The 19,838-nt window shown below is 50.9% G+C and overlaps 8 protein-coding genes across 8 annotated transcripts; 3 read left to right on the top strand and 5 right to left on the bottom strand.

Moving 5' to 3' along the window:
* Window positions 1-285: 285 nt before the first annotated feature.
* Window positions 286-2,573, bottom strand: N7468_000631 (uncharacterized protein; the record flags this gene model as incomplete). The annotated part of the gene is made up of 6 exons (XM_058469928.1): window positions 286-789; window positions 844-1,699; window positions 1,751-1,877; window positions 1,929-2,183; window positions 2,238-2,372; window positions 2,444-2,573. 6 exons carry the CDS (start codon window positions 2,571-2,573, stop codon window positions 286-288), a joined length of 2,007 nt encoding a protein of 668 aa, XP_058335959.1.
* A 1,858-nt stretch (window positions 2,574-4,431) lies between these two features.
* Window positions 4,432-6,181, top strand: N7468_000630 (WASP family protein; the record flags this gene model as incomplete). The annotated part of the gene is made up of 2 exons (XM_058469927.1): window positions 4,432-4,654; window positions 4,731-6,181. 2 exons carry the CDS (start codon window positions 4,432-4,434, stop codon window positions 6,179-6,181), a joined length of 1,674 nt encoding a protein of 557 aa, XP_058335958.1.
* Window positions 6,182-7,405: 1,224 nt separating this feature from the next.
* N7468_000629 (ketopantoate reductase family protein) lies at window positions 7,406-8,437 on the bottom strand (the record flags this gene model as incomplete). Its single annotated transcript, XM_058469926.1, has 1 exon — window positions 7,406-8,437. The coding sequence occupies one exon, from the start codon at window positions 8,435-8,437 to the stop codon at window positions 7,406-7,408; it is 1,032 nt and encodes a 343-aa protein (XP_058335957.1).
* Window positions 8,438-8,871: 434 nt separating this feature from the next.
* N7468_000628 (uncharacterized protein) lies at window positions 8,872-9,387 on the bottom strand (the record flags this gene model as incomplete). Its single annotated transcript, XM_058469925.1, has 1 exon — window positions 8,872-9,387. The coding sequence occupies one exon, from the start codon at window positions 9,385-9,387 to the stop codon at window positions 8,872-8,874; it is 516 nt and encodes a 171-aa protein (XP_058335956.1).
* A 1,201-nt stretch (window positions 9,388-10,588) lies between these two features.
* On the top strand, window positions 10,589-10,957 carry N7468_000627 (uncharacterized protein; the record flags this gene model as incomplete). Its single annotated transcript, XM_058469924.1, is given in 2 exon segments — window positions 10,589-10,903; window positions 10,919-10,957. 2 exon segments carry the CDS (start codon window positions 10,589-10,591, stop codon window positions 10,955-10,957), a joined length of 354 nt encoding a protein of 117 aa, XP_058335955.1.
* A 985-nt stretch (window positions 10,958-11,942) lies between these two features.
* On the bottom strand, window positions 11,943-14,290 carry N7468_000626 (uncharacterized protein; the record flags this gene model as incomplete). Its single annotated transcript, XM_058469923.1, has 5 exons — window positions 11,943-12,436; window positions 12,500-12,690; window positions 12,748-14,048; window positions 14,093-14,149; window positions 14,219-14,290. The coding sequence occupies 5 exons, from the start codon at window positions 14,288-14,290 to the stop codon at window positions 11,943-11,945; spliced, it is 2,115 nt and encodes a 704-aa protein (XP_058335954.1).
* Window positions 14,291-15,820: 1,530 nt separating this feature from the next.
* N7468_000625 (uncharacterized protein) lies at window positions 15,821-16,060 on the top strand (the record flags this gene model as incomplete). Its single annotated transcript, XM_058469922.1, has 1 exon — window positions 15,821-16,060. One exon carries the CDS (start codon window positions 15,821-15,823, stop codon window positions 16,058-16,060), a length of 240 nt encoding a protein of 79 aa, XP_058335953.1.
* Window positions 16,061-17,120: 1,060 nt separating this feature from the next.
* On the bottom strand, window positions 17,121-19,079 carry N7468_000624 (purple acid phosphatase family protein; the record flags this gene model as incomplete). Its single annotated transcript, XM_058469921.1, has 4 exons — window positions 17,121-17,635; window positions 17,663-17,901; window positions 17,960-18,646; window positions 18,712-19,079. The coding sequence occupies 4 exons, from the start codon at window positions 19,077-19,079 to the stop codon at window positions 17,121-17,123; spliced, it is 1,809 nt and encodes a 602-aa protein (XP_058335952.1).
* Between the last annotated feature and the right edge of the window lie 759 nt (window positions 19,080-19,838).

Here is a 19,838-nt window from a genome sequence, read left to right as displayed (position 1 = left end):
TGCTACAGAGAAAAGTTGGTTTCGGCGCGCATGATGAGCCTGCGTGCCTGTTTCCTTAGTTGCATTGCACTGCATGCTTTGTTTCTGCCTCTGTCTAGCCTTGCTTTCCTTGAAATTCCCTTTAAGTAATAGAGTTACGAATAAAAAAGCTCTCGAAAACTGAAGTCTCTCCAAAAAAAAAACCGCTCTCAAGTCCTTACAGTAAATATGTGTTAATTATAGCCACACTCGAGGATATATAGTATCTATGCTGAAAGAAAGGATGGTAGAGCGGCTATGTCAAATTCAAGAGGCATCCAGGCTGCCCTTCCCATTAGTGGAACCTTTGACACACCCTCCATTGCCGAACATTGCCTTGGCTGCAGCTTGCCAAACAGTCTCCTGCTGCATGTAGTTCTCCAAGGTATAAAAACGACGGCACTCAGCAGCCTCATAGACGAATTGCAGCGGGGTCTCGCTGTCCTCCGGGTCATACTCATTCCGCAGATTAAGATTGCCGCTCCAAGCATATGATAAGGCAGTCCCAGGACTGGAGTCGTTGAACTTCTTCCACTCCGCCTGCGTGAGAATTGGCGAAGACGAGTTGGCTGAGTTCCGAATTTGCTCATTGGCTTGGTAAATATAAGCATTGATGTAGTTGACCGCAAGCGACTGGCCGCCCTTCACGCCGCCGACGCCCTGCATGGGCGCTTCGGTAGGACGACCACCGAAAGCAATGGTGCGTACACCCTGGCGCTTCATGAGCTTGACAAAGAAAGCACAAGTCGAGACACAGTCACCATCGGTAATCTGGAGACTTGTTAGCCATTCATTTGTCACTCAATCAACGAAGGTTGTACTTACAATAGCAATATTCTCAGCTGGAAATGGTGCCTTGGGTGGGTTTAACGGGACTTCTCCATATCCATTGATGGGCCAAACGTTAGTTGAGGTAGCGGTATAGTTGAAGTTGGCTAGCAAGCTTGAGGATGGACTCCCTAGGGTATCATGTGGTCCGTAGAGATCTTGCCATGAACCAAACCCGGTTTTCTGATCCGGCTTGACCATTTGCTTGTAGGCAAAAATGTTGTCCGTATCGGGCGTTGTATCACGCGAGAAAGCCTTGGTCATGTACTTGGCCGCATCATGGGCTCGGTAACGCGTTGCGGTATAGGGATCCGAGTCGGGGAAAAAGATGCGCGACATATCAACACCTGTGGTCATGTAGCCGCCGGTGTTCGCAGTCACATCGATCAAGACGTTCTTCTTGTCTGCAGCGGTCGCATTTTGCAGGAAATTGATGACAAAATGGGCCACATCCGCAGGAGCGGATGAGAACGTTGGCAGAAAGATAATTGCCGTGTCTTCGAGACCTGTTTGATTGGAGAAGTATCCGGAGATTGCATTACCAGATGAGCTCCACGGGGTACTAGGCAGCCCGGAAACTTCAGATGCCTGCTGCGCACTCTCAATGGCGGTTGTCGCTTCAAGCAGAATACGAGGAAGGCATTCGAATTGATAGATTTCGCTACCATTTTTGTAGTCGAAGAACGGTTCCAATGGAACTGCTGCCTTTTGGACTGTTTTTGTAGTGCCGTTACCGAACTTCAGAGTGAGCTCCGAGGCTTCGCTCCATCTTTGGTCCTTAGCCCATATTCCATCAGGGCTAGTGGCGCCGTCGTTCACACTACGGGCCAACGAAGGGAATAGTCGATTATATCTGGAACAGTCAATATTTATCGATACACGGAGGAGGTCCAGGGCCGCTTACTGTGCGTCGGGATCCTGAAGGCTTTGGCTTGAGGCAACAGATTCCAAGAACTTGGCCGCAGCAGTACCATTTATCGACACAAGAGGTGAAACCTCCGTTGATCCACCTTGCTGAAGTTTCGCATCACCTGCCACTTGTCAACATAGATTGAAGCTAGATTTCACGGTGCAATGCATACTTAAGGAGTAAACCTGGGGGAGGGAAAGCCCATCTGTGGAAACCGAGACAATTGGAAAGTCAATTGTGATATCAAAGATAGACTGCGAGCACAGACTGAAGACCAAATGACTATCGTGTGCTGAGTCAATGAGATGGGAAAGGTCCAATTCCATTTCGAACTGACTGGAGTAGGCCTTTTGATTGACTTTCTCTAGAATGGAGTCAACCCCGCCCAGGATGTCTGTAGCGGGCATTAAGTAGTCGGGAGGAGGATCTGCCATCTTTTGTCAGTCACCCAGCTGGTCCAGTTAGATCAAGGATTTCATACGTTTCAGGATATCGACTGTGGAATGGAACTCTAGCATCTTGCGAACTTGAGTCAAAAAAATGGTCGCCCGATCCGATTCGAAAGGAATAGACATTAGACATTGGTAGGCCAAGTCCTTGGGAACAGAGGCCGTAGCTGCAACCATTGGCCATGTTAGCCCTGATTTTTCACAGTGTATTTTCCGGGGTAAGCCACCATCAACTTACTTTTGCTCTGGTTGGCATCGGCCACTAGCTGGGAGATCTGCGCACATGCCTCCACGTCGCGAGTACTATTGCCCGCAGCGACCGAAGCCGCGATGGCGATGGAACCAAACACTTTTACCCCAAGGTGCATCTTTGTTGGAATGAAAACATCACAAGTGAGCGATCCCGCGAAATTGACGGATCTGCACTTTCAGGGGTGAGTGGACCCTTGCGTGTTTCTATTTCGGATCGTGATGAAAGCCAAGACGAAACTGAATCGTGCAAATTGAAATTGTTGGGTACCACATCCAACTGCTCTGGGCCTTTTGCTAATGCAAGAAGATGGGTTTCTGAGGCTGATGCGTCCAATCGGGATGTATTGCTCCACCGGCACTCTTTTCTGCGAATCTAGAACAACATTCTCTCTGGCGCAGGCAAAATTTGCATGGGCCATGTTGTCTCCGAGTCCCTGACAGAAATCCTTCCATGCACCCAAAAGACTAATTGACTTCGGATTGAAAGATTCCATGCTCTTGGCTGATTGGCCGAAGTTGTTGTCGACCAGGCCATATTGGATTCGATCTACAGCCACGAATCACAGCGTACTCTGTAGACAGAGCACCGAGAATCTTCGAAGAAAACACCCTGGACGCCAATCAAATGCGGGATGCTGCACTCCGTTGGATCGAAGCCGCGTCGTGTCCTGAGGGATCGAATACTCCTGCTCGTAACTACAGTAGCGTAGCTTTCTCCCCGGCCAGGACTTTGCCTCCTATCACTCTTCCGATCAACTGTACTGCTCTGCCGAGCAACTTGAATCTCCCTCACCAAAGTGTGATCATAGCCACTGACCGTTCCTCGATGCGTTCAGTTACAAATCTGGGCCAGTAAATCGAGAAAATTGGCTGCCAAGTGGAACCGGCGTTCCATGCGATACTAGCGATGCCGATGCGGCTTCATAGACCAGATAAACTTTGTACCATGTGGGGGTTCAGCCTGACACTGTGGCTTACGACACTAGGGAGCGATAGAGCGGAAAATGCAACCCGCACCCTAACGACCCTAATTGAAATGATTGCCAATAGGATGTGCAGCAATGAAGTAGTATGTTTACAGAAGCATGGTCTGGTGACTCCCCAGAAGCTGCTGGGAAGTTCTGCGGCCTGACGAGTGTATTAGGCCACAAAAACAGGGGTTCGTCATGGCCTTACAAAGCTTTAGTCACTAGTCCACGGGTGGATTTCAAGTGCAGTTCACAGTTAACTAGATTGTAGCGTATTGGAAAGAGGTCAGTCTTTTCCCATACAGCCTGCTACAATGACGTCGGTGGTCGACCCTTGCACCAAGCCGAGCTCCAGGGTCGAACCCAGAGTGCTTAGCAAGTTGGACACAAGGATGATGGTCTTTTCTTTTCAAGTAGAGAAGGACTTTTTGAGACTGACCAAAGGCCTTTGGAACGTTATCGAAGCGTAATGGAACATTGCGCTTAGCACTAGCGGCTCTGCCGGATAACGCTGGGGGCGCATTGTTCATCTGGACACTTGTCCATAGCAGCAGGATGTATAATTGCAGTAAGAATTTCTAGTTAAAGGTAGGATAACAGACTCATTCAACAAGAAGGAATAGCAGAAGGCCAACCAGTCCGCAAGGGTTGAAGGGTAAAAGAGTGAGAGAGTACTTGACGTGTACCACGTGCCCCCCTTAGCGGAGGCCAAAGTTCACTCCAGCTGCCAAGTACTGCCCGAGTATCTTCGCCCCGCCAAACGTCCTCCTTCCAAGGCAACCGTACTCTCCTCTCACGGACTCTCCTCTCGGCCTCCTCGCATTCTCTCGGAGTCCTCCCGTTCGTTTCCTTTCCCTCTCTTACACCTTGTTATCGCTGGGCCGTCTTACCGATCCACTATACTGGCCGCTTGCGATGTGCTCTCGAACCTAAGAATCTCCCACGCCACCACTCTCACCCTCACCGTTACCCACGCCTCTTCTCTCGAAACCTGCTTTGGCTCGTCATGTTTGGCTCTAAAGTCTTCAAGAAAGACGACGAGGCGGTCATTGATAGATGTATCCCAAAGTCGGTTAGCAAACAGCATGCCAAGGGTGTCGCGCGACTTTACGTCGCTTACCCGGACCCCATGAAGTGGACTTACACCGGCTTACAGGGTGCAGTAGTGCTTTGCGAAGATACTACTGTGCCTTCCCTTTGGTTGAAAATGGTGGATATCTCTGTGAGTTGTCATGCCCTCCCATTGAATGGATGGGGACAGAAGCTAACAGTTGCGCTCTCCGCCTATATAGCCTGCACGCCGAGGTGTCATTTGGGACCAAGAAATCTACGAGGACTTCCACTATACTATGCAACGTTCCTTCTTCTACACCTTCGATCTCCAGACCGTGAATCTTCAAGAATGCCACGCTGGGTTGCTATTCGCCGACGAGGACCAGGCGAAGAAATTCGACAAGACAATGCAAACGCGAGAAAAGCATATTAGCAAGAAGACCAGCGAAGTTGCTTTCCAAAAGCGCAATCCTGACTTCAACCCCGAGGAGCCGGTATGGCAAAATCTGATCCGTGAGCTACTGCCGCTGGTTTACACAATGGATGCTATCACGGTATTGGTTGACAGCCTGTTTCGACTGGGGCTCAAGAAAAGGGACATCGCAGGTGATCCTGTGTTTATCAAAGAATACATTCAACAGAACAACATGTCCATTGGTGGTCCCCAAGCTCCTGCAGCTCAGGCGCCGCCGAGACCAGTAGCGCCTGCTCCCGCGCCCATTACCCCAGTCGAAACCCCAACCGCTAGAACACCGCCGCCGCCTCCTCCGTCTGCGCCGCCAGCCCCCAAAGCCAACAATATTAGCCCTCAAGTCACAGGAAGCAGCAATGGAAGCCGGCGTGGTCCACCGCCACCACCACCTTCAAGAAAAGCTCGCGCTGATGCACCTGAAGAGCCGGCCGCTCCATCACCAGCACCCGTCGAATCACCGCCAGCCCGCAGATTCAACGCACCTCCTCCGCTCCCAGATGCTGGCAAATATGCTGAACCAGTTGGACCTGCCGGCCCCAGACGTCGTGCTGTATCTAATGTAGGCAATGGTGCTCCAGCAGCCCCGCCGCCTTTACCACCGAAGGCCCCAATGGACGGCAGTCAGCCTAAATTTGGAGTGCCTCCACCTTTCACGGGGGAACGAAAACCATCTGGACCCCCTCCTCCACCGAGTCGCAGCCCTGTACCTCCCGGTCCGCCTCCCCCGCCTCCTCGCGCAGATGCGCCGCCCCAATTGCCTCCATTACCTCCCAAAGTCCCCCATGCTGGCTCGCCTGCTGCTGCCGCTCCACCACCTCCACCTCCACCGGCCAGAGCACCTGTATCTCCCCCCCCTCCCCCTCGCTCGGTTCCCCCTCCTCCGGCACCGGCACCCTCAGCCCCTGCGGCACCTCCTCCCCACCAAGAGGACCTGCTTCGCCTGATTTGCCTGGAAGCGCTCCTCCTCCCCCTCCAGGCCGCTCGGTACCTGGTGTGCCTCCTCCTCCACCACCACCAGGCGGTTCCGCCGGGTTACCTCCTCCTCCTCCTCCGCCTGGTCGTGGGGCTCCCGGAGGTCCCCCTCCCCCTCCACCTCCAGGTCGCGGAGGATCTGCTGTTCCCCCACCACCGCCTCCCCCTGGAGGATCTGGAGCACCTCCCCCACCACCTCCTGCGGGCGGAGCTCCTCCACCGCTGCCATCGACCGGTGGTGGTGGTCGCGACGACCTGATGGCTGCCATTCGTGCATCCGGTGGACAGGGTGGCGGAGGACTCAGGAAAGTCAAGGATTCAGAGAAGAAGGACAGAAGTGCAGCCATGGTACCTGGAAGCGCAGCCGAGTCATCTGCAGCAGCTTCTTCAAGCGGCGGGCCCCAGGGTGGTCTGGCCGGCGCATTACAGGATGCTCTGAAGCAGAGAAAGGCACGAGTCAGTGGAAGCGGTAAGTTTCTCATATTACATTTCTTGATATTTTGCTAGGCATTTTAGACTAATTTCCTCTGCAGATGACGAGAAGGAAGATGACGATGATTGGTAGTCTTCCTTGCCCCGTTTCTTTGGCATGGTCGGTCTTGTTTATTCGTGATACCTATTTCTTATCAGCGTATGTTGCGGGCATTGCATTTTTTCTGGTATTTCACAACTCTTTGCCCCAAAAGCCCAGCTTCGAGCGCCCATGCTGGAAGGAATTTTGTGCTTCGTAAATAAGATTTTGAGTTGGATTGCAGTGGTGGGGAAGATTCCTTATATCCTCCTGTAGGATTTAAAATAGTGCTGAAATACACCTGTTTGCGAGCTCGTCCATTGTCTTTTTAGAAGACAACTGTACTGCATACTCAACTTGGAAATTAGTACTAGGCATGGCTTCTTCTACTCTTCTACCCCTTTCGATACCCCACTTACTGCACCTTCTACCGCCTATATAATCACCTCAGACCTCTAGTACCTAACTCATATATCATTCATTTGTCATGTAGACTGATGGAAAGATTGGCACATACTATGGCATCATGTCCTGCCGTATTGCCTTGAGATCCGTCCGCGGGTGAATTCATGCGATGTTTCAATATCAGCTTGAATGAGAGCAAACGACCTCACGCTTCGCCATATATTCGCCATTCGGTCGGTTTCCAGCCAATTGTGCGTCTGAGCTTCGATCTTAAACCCGGTTTAGGACTATCGCAACTTAGGCTAGCATAACGGAGACGTACGAGCTCGTCACCTCTAAGCGCTTCCATCCCTACTCGAGTTACTTCTTGAGAGACGTCGCAGCTTTAGTCAGAGTCCTGTCTTCTACCTGGGTACACCCAGTCTTACTTGCCTGTTACTACCGACTTGCGAAAATGTTTTCCATGCGACTGGGATGGACGAGGAATCATTGATAGGTCTCATGACCATTCCAAGGAACTCAAGTCTGGTTCAGTCCTCGCTTGTCATGATTCGAAATAAGACCTTGTTATTCCTGGTCGTGTCTTTCTACTCTGCCCAGCAGATCTTTCAGCCCTAACATCGGCTTGCCTTCCGCTTCACCAATGGAGACGCAGGTGCGTAAATGCAGCCGATCTTGCTTCTTCACCTTCGCTCCATGATGAAACTGATTAAAGCCCTGTAAATCAAACGGCAACATACTCTTCTCCCACACCTTCATCGATCTCGCGAGAGATTCCTCAGTAGTGGACTCCGCAGCCCGCAGCCCAGGCTCACCGTGCACACCGAGGGAGCGAATCTCCTTCACCGCAGCAGTCGTAACCCCCCAAAGCTCCTTGTGCGCCGGCAACTCTGCCAAACGAGGCCAATCCACGAGCTCGCTAGCCACCATCACCGCGAGCAGCGAGTCCACGTTCGTCATAGTATCCTGCTCAGGCACGACAGAGGCGGTCGACACCCCGCATTGATTGTACAGCTCGGCAAATGGCTTCGCGACCTCTGGCGCAGTATCAAGAACAACAAAGCCTGCGCCCATCCGGTCAGTATAGGCCACATCCGCCTGTACAATCAGCGCTGGATTCGTGGGCGCATGGACCTCGAGAATCGCGCGATCCGTAGGATACGCGTGGATCGGCATGAGCCCGAGGGTGACACGCGTCGCATCGAGGCCGGAGGTCTCCAGGAACCAGTCCCTGATCCCGATCGCGACGGTCCCCAGCACGAATTTCGTGCTTGTATCGCGGAATGCGGCGCCCATGGAGCGGACAAGGGCTCTGCCCTCCTCATTTTGTAGCGAGGCAGCATCCAGCGCAACGATCACGTATTCGTAGCTTTCTTTGCTGATTTCTGACGGATCGGTGAGGACCTTGTAGCTGTGGTAGTGCTTCAGGCTGTTATCGTCGTAGCAGTAGAGCTGTTGTGTTCGATCCAGCTCCTCTGCTCGGTTGGGGCGGACAAGGTAGGTTACTTGGGCGTGGGCCCGGGTGAGGAAGTAGCCCACAACCATTCCCATGGAGCCTGCGCCTACGACAAGGACGTTAGGGGTTTGGACCTTGCTCATTTTGGGAGAATGGGTTTCTGGTTTGCTATGTGCGGCTTTGGATGAAGTATTGGGACTAGGTCCCGTTGACTGGCCTGTTTTTCCACTGTCGATGTAGTTTTCTGTGTCGGAAACTACGCTGACGGTGGGGGGCGGTCGATCCGCATCCCGCGAAGAGGCACCTGGGCGATGGATGATGTTGGCCTATAGAGGATAGGATTGACTTGATCAGCTTCAGTGGTACAGGGCTGGCATTAAGATACTGTAGCTTATTATTGAACTATGAAGAACTGACTAGCCCATCCTTTGCAACTGCATGAAAGGCATTTCCAATTTCTAACTATTATCCTCGTAGATTTCCCTTGGAATGAGAAAGTTATCAGTCCGACTGAACCCTTTTCCCACAGCAAAGAGCTAAGGTTCTGGGCTGTAAAAATGCTCCCTGACATTGTTCATTAAATGGTCCAATGCCACTTCATCCCGAGCCTCTGGAAATAACCAAACAAAGCTTTCTTGGGAACCTCTCCAGCAAACTGCCGTTGCCAAGCTGCCGCAAATGAACCTTCGATTGGACCCAATTCTCCGAATCCCAGGATCTCGAGAACCGGAGGCATCAGTAGCGCTAGAATGCCTAGCGCAATGAGAGTGACAAGAATAGGATGATTGGTTGTGAAGTCGATCGCGGCATCCTTGCTTCGGGCAGCAGCATCAGCCGCAAGTCGCGCCATCGCCGCACCGGCGTTGATTGCGTGTTCTAGTCCTTGAAGTGTAGCTCTAGCCAGCATATCGGACCAGCCGCTCGTGGTTATGTCCTCCTTCAGCTGCTTGTGAAGCAAATAGGGGTCTTCGGCAGTTAAAATTGTTGTAACAATATTGGAAGCAACGGCTTTGAGCGAATGGAGAGATCGGGACGGAATTGGCTCCCTTTCCCACGTGCCAAAGAGGCATTCAAGGATAGAGTTGAAGGACATCGTGTCCGAAGGTTGATGCTAATTGTCACTAACGTAAGCTCTTGTTGGCCGGCCCGGGGTGAATCAGTGGTTAAACTTGGACAGACAGTATAGCACGGATACAGGGGAGACTCATAAGAATCAGAGCTTCGCCTGGAATATTTAGTAAATTGACCAGCTTTCTTCGGAAATGTATTCTCCTGATGAGTCACGGATTCTTCGAATACCCAGTCAACGCAAGGATGCTTTTAGTGAGTATGGGAGGGCTATGTCGCGGCAGATTTGCAATCTGTTGATTACGCATGGGATACACAGTTGTATCACAAAGAACCCTTTGGAACGAATTCGACAAGACACACAGTAGCCATTCTCAGCATGATGAGGTTTCATTTCAATAATGTTTAGCGAAGGAAATACCCCTGACCGGTGGCTCTGCTCTTTCATAAAGCCTAAGCCATCCAAATCTTTCTGGAAAATTCTGACAATTCTGAGAATCCGTCATGAATTTGGCTAAGAATATTGGAGGCTCAGGCAATGTGAGTTATGCCTTCCAAGGTTGTTGAGCTCCGACCTATTACCTAAGAACGGTTGGGAGTGGGATAAATACTTCATGCATGACAGTGTGCCTGCAAAGCCTGCGAATTGATGATACGGGGTACATAGGATTGGCACTCTAGCAGTAAGTAAGAATGTTGCCTTACCAGGTTGGAATGTACAGGGCCCCTGCATTAGACTTCATCCCCTAGGCTATATGCTACATTCCTCGCCCATTAGTTATGGCACGCCGTCTAAGAGTCACGTACTTAATCCTTATCTTTTCGATATGACAAGGGACGTAGTCTATTTAGCACGAAATATATATGTCAGATATAGCCTCTAAATCGAGTGTTCATAAGCCTTTTCTAAACCTTGAATCCTTTGAAAAGCTTTTTGTTTGTGTTGATGTGGGTGTATGTAAATCATTTATCAAAGTTACCTATTGAGAGGGCTCGACCTGGCAGGATACTAATATAACGGAATGGCCTTTAATACCAAGCTACAGAATGTTTATGCTCTGTACACATCACGTGCTTCGATGCAACCTACCGGGGTGCATAGGTAGCGCGGGTATGTTGAATAATGGAGAATCACTTCACCTTGCAAGTAACTTATACCATGAATGATTAGCATCATTGATACTATATCGCCAGATATCATCGAAAGCCTCGATTGCTTAGCCGCAATGCCTAACAAACAAGAAAACGGAGTGGATGAGATTGACGAATTCTTCATCCAGTACCTTGGATTTGCTTACGACAGACAACAGCCTGTCTATGTCGAGTTCTATCGGATGTGCTGCATATTTGGGTGGCACATACAGCCGGACGGGCAATACCCAGTCGCACGCCAGCAGGCTTGGGAACTGTTTCGCATTGCCATTGTGCAAGCATTCAACTCACAGTTCGGCGCAGACCAAAATAGCTTAGCATCATGGCAACGTATCTGTCACTGCTTAGGGATAATCCCTGTCCCTGAAAGCCTTCATGAAGCTCGACAGGTATGCCGCCTACAGGTCAAGCTATTTGCCCTACTCAAAGCTCATATTTTGTAGTCAGTGCTGCATACACACGTCAATCTGATCGATTTGCTGGAATGTATCCGTAATGGGGTGCCACCAAGGCGATTCCCTACCGAGGAAGCTTTAAGGGAATATACAATTCGTGAAGGGAAATTCTTTCCTAAAGAAGAGGCCTATGAGGGCGGACTACTTCGATTTCTTCTCAGAGAGATATTTAACAGCTATGAAGGGAATTTGGAACGCCGGAGAAAGTCAACTAAAGTGCGACGCCATAGGGGGAAACGACAAACATCAAGCTCGGTTTGATATAGCTGATACTGGCAACATGATGCGAAAATGATCTTTGAATCTACCCTGATGAGAATGATAAGGACCAAGACTACAGCTGCAGGGTCAAGCATATAATGAGGTTATCTCACCAAGGTGTTCTCATGTAGCATCAATGTGATTGTTTATTTCTCTAGTTCTCGCGTTATATAACCTCATGCAATCTGCCTAAAGTGCAACAAAATTGCTTGAACTGACAATGAAGAGGCCTCAATCACCTGATTCTCCACGGAGAATTCAACCGGGGTAGTAGATACCTGCCGCGAGAAGCGGTAGAAGAAATTCGCCTTGAAGCACCTACATGCTCAACGCTGCTAAGTCGCTGTTGGAGCTTGAGGGAATTTTGAGACTCTATATTATTGTGCACCTAACACATCTGACAAATACCACCCTAGCGTCATATCGCTATAATTCGTCTATCATATCATACCGTGATCCTAATATCCTTGATGGGCTCTATTTTGCGTGCTCGAGACCCATCGACTAGTGTATTCATAGCTGAAGGAGATCTAAAAAACCAATGTACTCGATAGAATTAATACTTTGTAATTAGAATCCGAAATTCTGATAAATCTTCACTCAGCCTGACCAGCATGGGCTAAAAGCATGGGCTAAGACCTCGTCGAAATTACTAACAGCTCTTTAACACTAAGTTGAAGGAAGCTCCCCCGGTGCGAGGAGAGTACTGGCCTCATCCCCACTGTTGGCCATACATCTGCCAGAAATGGTCTTCGCCAGCATGCCCTTGTTCTTGTTCGCCGACTTTATTACTGGGAATATGATTCGGGTCCACGTTCATCGCCAGGTTGTCGGAGACTGGTCGAGGCCCTTCCATGACGGCAGCCATGTATAAAGGATTCTCGTGGTTCTCCATATTGGACAAGTCGAAGTCCATGTCTCTGTCGAGCATGGAATCTTCCAGCTCCTGCATATTGGGCTCGGGCGGTTCCTCTGGCGAGGGATTGACGGGTTGACTCATTGAGAAGTTGGCAGTTCGGATATCTTCATCGAAAGGAAGATTGGCTGTTGGGTAGTGGCTTTCCCAAATAGCCAGGCGCATTTCAAGGCGAGCGACCCTATCTTCAAGGCTGGGTTGGCTAGTCATTGTAGGACTGAATGCGGTATTAGAACCCAAAGCAAGTTGATCATGAGGCGAATGGGCTACCGATCGTGAGGATAGAGCAGCTAGAACTGAGGTTACACATTTGTGCTGCTGCTATATCGGGTAGAAACGTCGGATATACTCACCGTATGAACGACTGTCCGAGGGGTAAGGTGCATTTGGGTAGATTGCTGCGTAAATGCGGGTGCATTTTTCTGAGCTGTCCATGTGCCTGACGGGGCACTGAGTTTTATGGCTTTTACAAAGATCTGCGGCGGTAAATGCCATGAAGCAATTAATACACAAATACAGACCATGGGCACGTTCGATGTGGCGCCTAATATTTGTTAGTGAACAATTCAAGAGAGGCATCAAACACTGGGAGAGTTCATACAAGAGATACGCGAACCACGGGTAAACAGCGGGTTTACAAGGCGGATTCTCGTCTGGGTGCCTATTGTGTGTTTGTGGAGGGTACCTGAATGGACACTGAAGTTGACGAGTTCTCTGGCTTCTTCTACGACGGCCGAGTGGACCGCCATTTCCAGGATCCCGGTTGCCATCTCCATGACCCCCCGGGCGGTTTTCCCCGGTTCCCCGATCCTCTGGGCCATTCCCATTCCCAGTGCGAGACGGGAGACCGAGACTGAAGCCGTTAAAGGATGCGCCTCCCCCAGTCGCAGCTGGACCAGTATTAGGAGAAGCTCCTGCAGCCTCATATGAGGATGGAGTGAAGCGATCGGGGCTCTCATTCTTGGAATATTTTCCAGGGCTATCGCCTGAAAGAGGCCCCAGGTCTTTCAGATCCCGCTGTTCCCCCAATGTTTCCTCGTCAGTCTCAGGGACGGTTGTTGATGCCTGCGAGAGACCATCGATAGACACTTGACCAGAGAAGTCACAAAATTGTGACTTCAGTGAAGTATCAATGGACAAGGAAGGCCTGTTCGAGCGAGACGGAAGCCCAGGCTCATTAGAACCGATCCGAGGTACAGCGCTACACTGGAGTGTTTGATTGGATTCAAGTTGAGGTGAATGGGATGGAGAACAGACAGGCGATGCTCGTGGAGGAAGGAATTCTCTTTCAGGGCTCCGATCGGACGCGTGGACTTCGAGATTGCTTTTGGTGTCTGAAATCGTAACGACACGCTCCTTTGGCGGATCATTGCTATCGGTGGTGGGGAGCTCAGTGCCCCCTTTGGACTGTGGGGGCACCGAGAAGACGACGGGGCTTCCATGTCCCAGTGACTCCTTCTCATATATAGAATAGGACTCCGGAAGCTCCTTTATGGAAATGCGCTTCCTGGAATAGTCCAAAGACTCCCATCCCGGGTAAGCGGGCAGTTGATAAGCGGGCAGTTCTTGGACGGCTGAGCTCGGAGTGGCTGTTCTGCCTTCTAGACCAGATCTGATCTTCCATTTGGGGCTGCTGGCTCTTCTGATTTTGTCATTGCGGTCATAATCATACACAATCTCAAAGACAGAGCTCGAGATCAAGTGGCTGACGATTGTTTTCTCCGAGTAATAATTGGGCTCATTTCCAGCCAGTTCGGGCTTGACATTTTGCCGGATGTATTTGCATATACCCAGGGCTGATTGCCGTTCAGAACGAGTACTGCGAATGGCTTTTTGGATAATTCTATCCAGGTGACTGGCAACATCATGGGACGGAGCGAAGTTATTCCCATCCCCGTCATGCTTCGTTTTAAACGGCTGCTTCAGTTTTGCCAAGTCGTGCAAACCTGCGCCTTGATGGAATCTCCGCCGGGCAGCTCCTTTGGCGGGCCGTATAGTGATGACTGTTTGCGGTTAGCAAAGCGCTATCGTTGAAGCAAGCTGCGCATAATTTGGAATTTTGGGATGCTCACTGGAAAAGCCCCATGATACTCATCACAGGATCCGCCCACCGAGGATGGGAGGATAGGCGACCCGCGCACCATTTCACTGTGGCTGTACATCTTCCAGCCCAAGGAAAGAACTAAATTTGGACAAGGCTGCTCGATGACACGAGTGATGGGGCGTAACCATGGATTTCGAGGGCCAACACTCCAGCTCGTCCGGGGCTAAGTACTAAGTATATTAAGGCGATCCGATGTCCCCTCTTTGCCATCGTCTGTCAATCCTCTTTGCCAGGGTCAATAGAGACACTCCCTTTTCAGGCTCACCCACGTCATGTCAACGCCCTTTTTTGACCCGTCAAGGCGTGTGAGCAGGCAACCGGGTGCTCTCAGCGGTAATGGACCTGGGACCGGTTGACCCGACATGTTCTACTGTCAAGAAGTGTTTGACAGGCCCTTTGACTGGCAAATCCCTAAGTTCATGTCAAATCGCAAATGGCTTGACCAGAATGTGATGGAAATTGCTATTAATACAGTTCCGCCCCTCCGATCTCAGTGTCAGTAAAAGCACAGCCGCACCCCGCCAATGCGAAACGTCCGCAAGAGCCATACGAGCCCGAAACATATATAACTATCAGGATATGGCATTTTCAAATGAGTCCTACCATTATATGACACAGCCTGGCTTGTCGAACAGCGATTTTGGAACAAACTTCTACCTGGCACTTCCCGAGGACTACCAGACATTGCCCATGGGAGCAGTCCCCTATGACAGCCCTTGCGGTCTGAATACGAGCTTCTTGCCATTAACGCCCGTCACACCGACTACACCCTCAAGCTCCCGGAGTGTATCGGAGTTTCCCTTCAATCAGCCCGTCTCTCCTTGGGAGACAAGTACAGGGCAGTCCTGTTGTTCGTCACAAATGCAGCAGCCGTACGTGAAGGTGGAAGAGCCGCAAGGCAACCGCCCGAAGTATGTTACTCGTATTTTTACACTTGCGGTAACCAAGCCCAAACTAACAGATCGAAAGATACTCCGACGGGATTTCATACGAATGCAAATGGGACGGTTGCCAGTACACAGGTGGCTTTAGAAGGAAATCGAGCTTACTTCGACACATTAGCAATATGCACCTGTCCCCAAAGCAATACCCGTGTCTCGTAGAGTCCTGTGAGAAGCGGTTCAACCGGAAGGACAACCGGGAGACTCATCTCCGAGCAGTTCATAGTGCAGCATACTATCCCAAGGCTGAGCCCAGCCCTTAAAAACATGATTTTTGAATTTCGGTTGATAAGGTGTTTCTTGATCCCCGGTGGATGTCAATCTTGAGCTGTGGACGCTAGTAATCAGTCTTAGCTATAGTCCGAAAAGTGAATGCTGTTAATGTGTCAAACGAGTTCCTCCCTCTTAAGCCTGTCAAGAATGGACACTCTGGTATCCTATGTACCGTACTACGTATCAGGCAACGGAATCCTGCCCGTAACCTGGTACTGACCCTGTCAGACTGCACCTATTCCCCGGAGACTTCTTTCGACAAACCTGCCCAGAATCTGGGCACACCGCATAGAACGCGCGACGCCTTTCATTTGGCACTCTCTCTGAGCCTCTGGAGCTGTTCACCTCGTGACACCATGAAGCTATTGCCCACTTCATCCGGGTTGTCCACCCGAGCGGGGTATCCGGGGATCAACTTCGAGATCGAAGTCAAGATCGAGTTCGCCAGCACATTCGCGCACACGGATAAAGTGGCGTTCCCAAAATCCCGTAGTAATGTCAACACTGTCAAATCTATACCAGCCCGAATAGTGCCAAGTAGACGCTTTGCGGCTGCTGCAGTGAGCCCGGGTTATAACCTCTCCACGCCATCGTAGCCAATAGCTCCTGCAGGCCCGAGATGAGCAAATGTCAGGCGTCCAAGGCGGCTGCTAAGGGACCCTGTTCAGCTTGGCAGGATATGCTCAGTGGCTGGTCAAGAAGACGGTCAAGACCATGTGGGGCTTGACGGTGATCCAATGTCCCGTTGACATAGGCCGTGTCAGCCAGCCGCATTGAACCTGAGACAAAGGAATGATTACTGCGTCAAATGCATAGAGTCCTCAGTTTGTCAGAAATTCCTGCTTGGACTTTCCCAACTAATGAGCTCTTGTTATGATGTCATGTAACCCATAGCTATTGCTACCGAGACAGGTGCTCTGGCCATCTGCAATGTGCGTAGCAATTCCCAGATGTCCTGTAAAGGCTCCGATAGGGATAAACACAGTGGAACATAAACTCGGACACGAAGTAGTGAGTAGACAAGCCATGACAGCAGGAACGAGGACCGTTCACTAGCCCCGGCAGTCCGATCTAATCATAAAACCTAAACCCAACCACATCCGCCCCCCCAAGTCTGCGACACATCGCTTGACGCCATAGTAGCGATAGTCAGCTCATTCGGTTCATCAACCCACCCATGCAGCAAGATCCCCAGCGTATCAGTATCCACCAACCCTCCCCAGCACTGTAGAGCTCACTGTGTTTCCCCGTAAGCGGCATCTCGAATCTAACTGGACTGCCTCCATTGACAGAGAACGTAAGGTTACGGGTGTTAGAAGCCCCAGCCAAAGGCTGTTGAGAGTGTAATACCGTTATTTAGGTAGTCTACTTTCACTTACTTCGATACTTCGACACTGGGCCGGAGTTAAGGATCAGAAACACTCAGTAATATCACCATGTATGATGAACGTACCCCATCGGCGGTGTTTTAGCGAGGCCACTATCAAGTCGGAAACAGCGCGCTAAAGCGACGATCCGGAGAAGCCTCCTTGTGCTATACGCTGGCACAGCGACTCTATACTCCACATTACTCCAAAGAGCTTGCCGAATTACTTTGGAAACATGCTTTGGAAACAATCTATATGTGTACAGGAATGGAGCTAGAGCTCTTTTTATCTAATGGTGCTTGTCACCAGGCTTGAGCAGCCAAAGGGAATCACCCGCCTTGCCATCACTACCACGAATATACTCCCACTTGAGGGCCGTGGCGTTTGCAACGGTCAATTTGCTAAAACCGTACTCTTTCTGGTTGAGGACGGCAGTGATGTTTGTGTTAAGCCCTTGGCCAGCACTGAATTCAGAGTGGCTTTCGATGTTTCCAGCCATGCCGTTGACGATGTGGGTAATGGATTTTCCGGGATTAGCGCGGTAGGTGTTTTTATCGACAATGGAGTGGGTGTCGAGGGTGCCGTTACGGCCCATAGGCCAGATACGCTCGTACCAGTGGATGTGGCCAGACAGGTAAGCGTCAACGCCGTGCTTGAGGAGAAGCTCCTCAAAGGCATCCCGGACATGCATCATGTACGAGGAGTAAGCGGAAGAGTACATAGGACGGTGGCTCATGACAAGAACCCAAGGGGTCTTCTTGCGGTCGATGCTCTCCAGGTCCTTCTTCAGCCACTGGTACTGCTCTTAAGCCTTGTTATCGTGGACTTTACCGTCATGAACGCTTCCAAAGGGGCCGCTGTCGGTGACGAAAGTCTCGGACTCCTTGGGTAGAGCCTCATCGCCCTTGACATCCTCCGCAAAGGACCACTCGGGGCTGTAGGCAAAGTCGGTCTCTCCATCGATTGAGATGAAATGGGCAAGGCCGTAGTCAAAAGAGTACCAGAAATTTCCGACGCCGCCGGTCTCGCTACCGGGCATACGGAAGCGATGCTGGTAAGCCGTGAAGTTTCTGCAATGACGCGTTAGAGAAACTCGAGTTCATGGGGTCCTCTGAGGACCAAACGCACCTCTGTGATGGCGGGCAGCTGTAGTAGGTGAGGCCGTCCTTAGCCGCAGTGCTGTTAGCCTTGTCGTCATTCAGGTAGGCAGTCAGAACATTGCCAGGCCCATCGAACTCAGCACAAGCAGCCTCGTGGTTCCCGGGAAGGACCATGTAAGGAATCTTCTTGGTCACGTTGGTCATCCACTGCTGCCACAGGTCCCAATTGGACTCATAAAGAACACTCATATCACCACCCTGAGGACTACCCTGATTCGGGATTTCGCCCGCAGGCAAAGGCTTCTTGTATTCATCGGTAATGCCACCAGGGAGAGAGCTAGATGTGCCGTTGTAGCAAACAGGCCAAGAGTCTTCGCAAGCCATGATCCCGGATGACCAATCATCGGCATAGCTGATATCACCACCATGCCAGGCAAAGGCCACACTTTCGGCAGCCTTGGACAAATACTTATGAGTCCCCTGAGCGTTCGTGTACCCCATGTCATTCAGGATAGCAACGCTGAACTCGTCCTTGTCACCGGCCTTGTGGGCGGTAGTGAAGCTCAGAACATCAGACTCGGTAGTGCCATTGGCAGCGGGAATCTGGTAATAGTAAGTCTTACCGGCGGCGAGGTCTGGAAGCGAAACCTCGTGAAAGAATTGGCTACATTGGGTGATAGCCTTGTACTGGGAGCATGCTGGAGTGCGGTCATAGCTATGCAGCCATTGAAAGTTAGCCCTGCTTCTCGTCTCTTCTCATTGACTGCTAGTGTCGCCTACGTGTGAGTATAGCCGTGGGCCACATTATTCAACTTGTGACGGGAGGTGCCCCATTTCACTGTTGGAGGCTTGCCCAGACCAAAGGGAGTCTGGTAGTGGACGTGCATGCCATTAGGAATGTAGGACAGGGAGATGACATTGACGTTGTTGGTTGGGTGGGTGGACTTGGGCTTGACCGCAGGAGGTTCGACTAGACGAGTGAACCCCTTGCCATTCCCATTGACGGTTGGATCGACCCAATCGCCCACTGGAACCTTAGGACCGGTATATGGGAAGCGGGTGTCCACGTCGCGAGCCCGGTTGGAAGCCGGACGGGCGTCGACGGCCGCGGAAAGCGCCAGCAGGACAGAAGCGGCAGTGGCCTTCATCGTGAGAGCCTGGTACCTGGATCCAAGTTCCGAAGTGTTCCGGATGAAAAAAGGGGAGGAGAAAATAAAAAATTGCTGGAATGCGGGTGAGTTTTAAGATAAACACATGCGCCCGATCACAGTCACATCGGCTCGTAGCCGGTATCAGCGTATCGGATCGCCAGCCCTGATAGCTTTCAACAGATCTCCCAATGAGATCCCACACGTGCAAGGGGGTGTCATGTTATTGGTTCGAGGGAAATAAGCTAGTCTTGGCCCTGGACTAGCGTATACTTCAGCAGAGCCACATGGGGGCCAGACACCGCGCTGATTGGCGGGTCCTTTCTTGGCCGAGGCGGGCTCATCCGGCAGTGGAACAAAAGAACAAAACATTCATGGATTTCAGCCAATCAGAAAGCTTATGTTACTTTCGCTGGCCTCGTGCGTGCATGCGAGGCTGACAAAGTGGGACTACGGTGTAGTGGCGTCCCTCGGTCTCGACTCACCCGGCAGTGGGTACCGAGCAGGTGTTGTGCATTTTGCCTGGGTTAAATCGGAACACAGTGATTTGATGAGACCTCTTGTCTGTGTGTAGGGAATCATAAGATGCGCAAAAACCATGGGAAGCTTTTCCATCAAATGTGTAGACAGTAGGACTACCCTGTACGGGCGGGCCTTTTAGACAACTTGTGGTAAAAAGCCAATACAAGAGGGGTTTTCTTCCACTTTCTAAAGAGAATTTATAGGACAGAGCCTTGGAATTAGATGTTAACCTGACAT

Source organism: Penicillium chermesinum (assembly GCF_028974085.1).
Source record: "Penicillium chermesinum strain IBT 19713 chromosome Unknown utg000001l:1.0-1975020.0:1.0-1976611.0, whole genome shotgun sequence".
In the NCBI taxonomy this organism is placed as follows: Eukaryota; Fungi; Ascomycota; class Eurotiomycetes; order Eurotiales; family Aspergillaceae; genus Penicillium; species Penicillium chermesinum.
The sequence above is the reverse complement of the archived record's forward strand: the minus strand, read 5'-3'. Positions and strand labels throughout refer to the sequence as shown.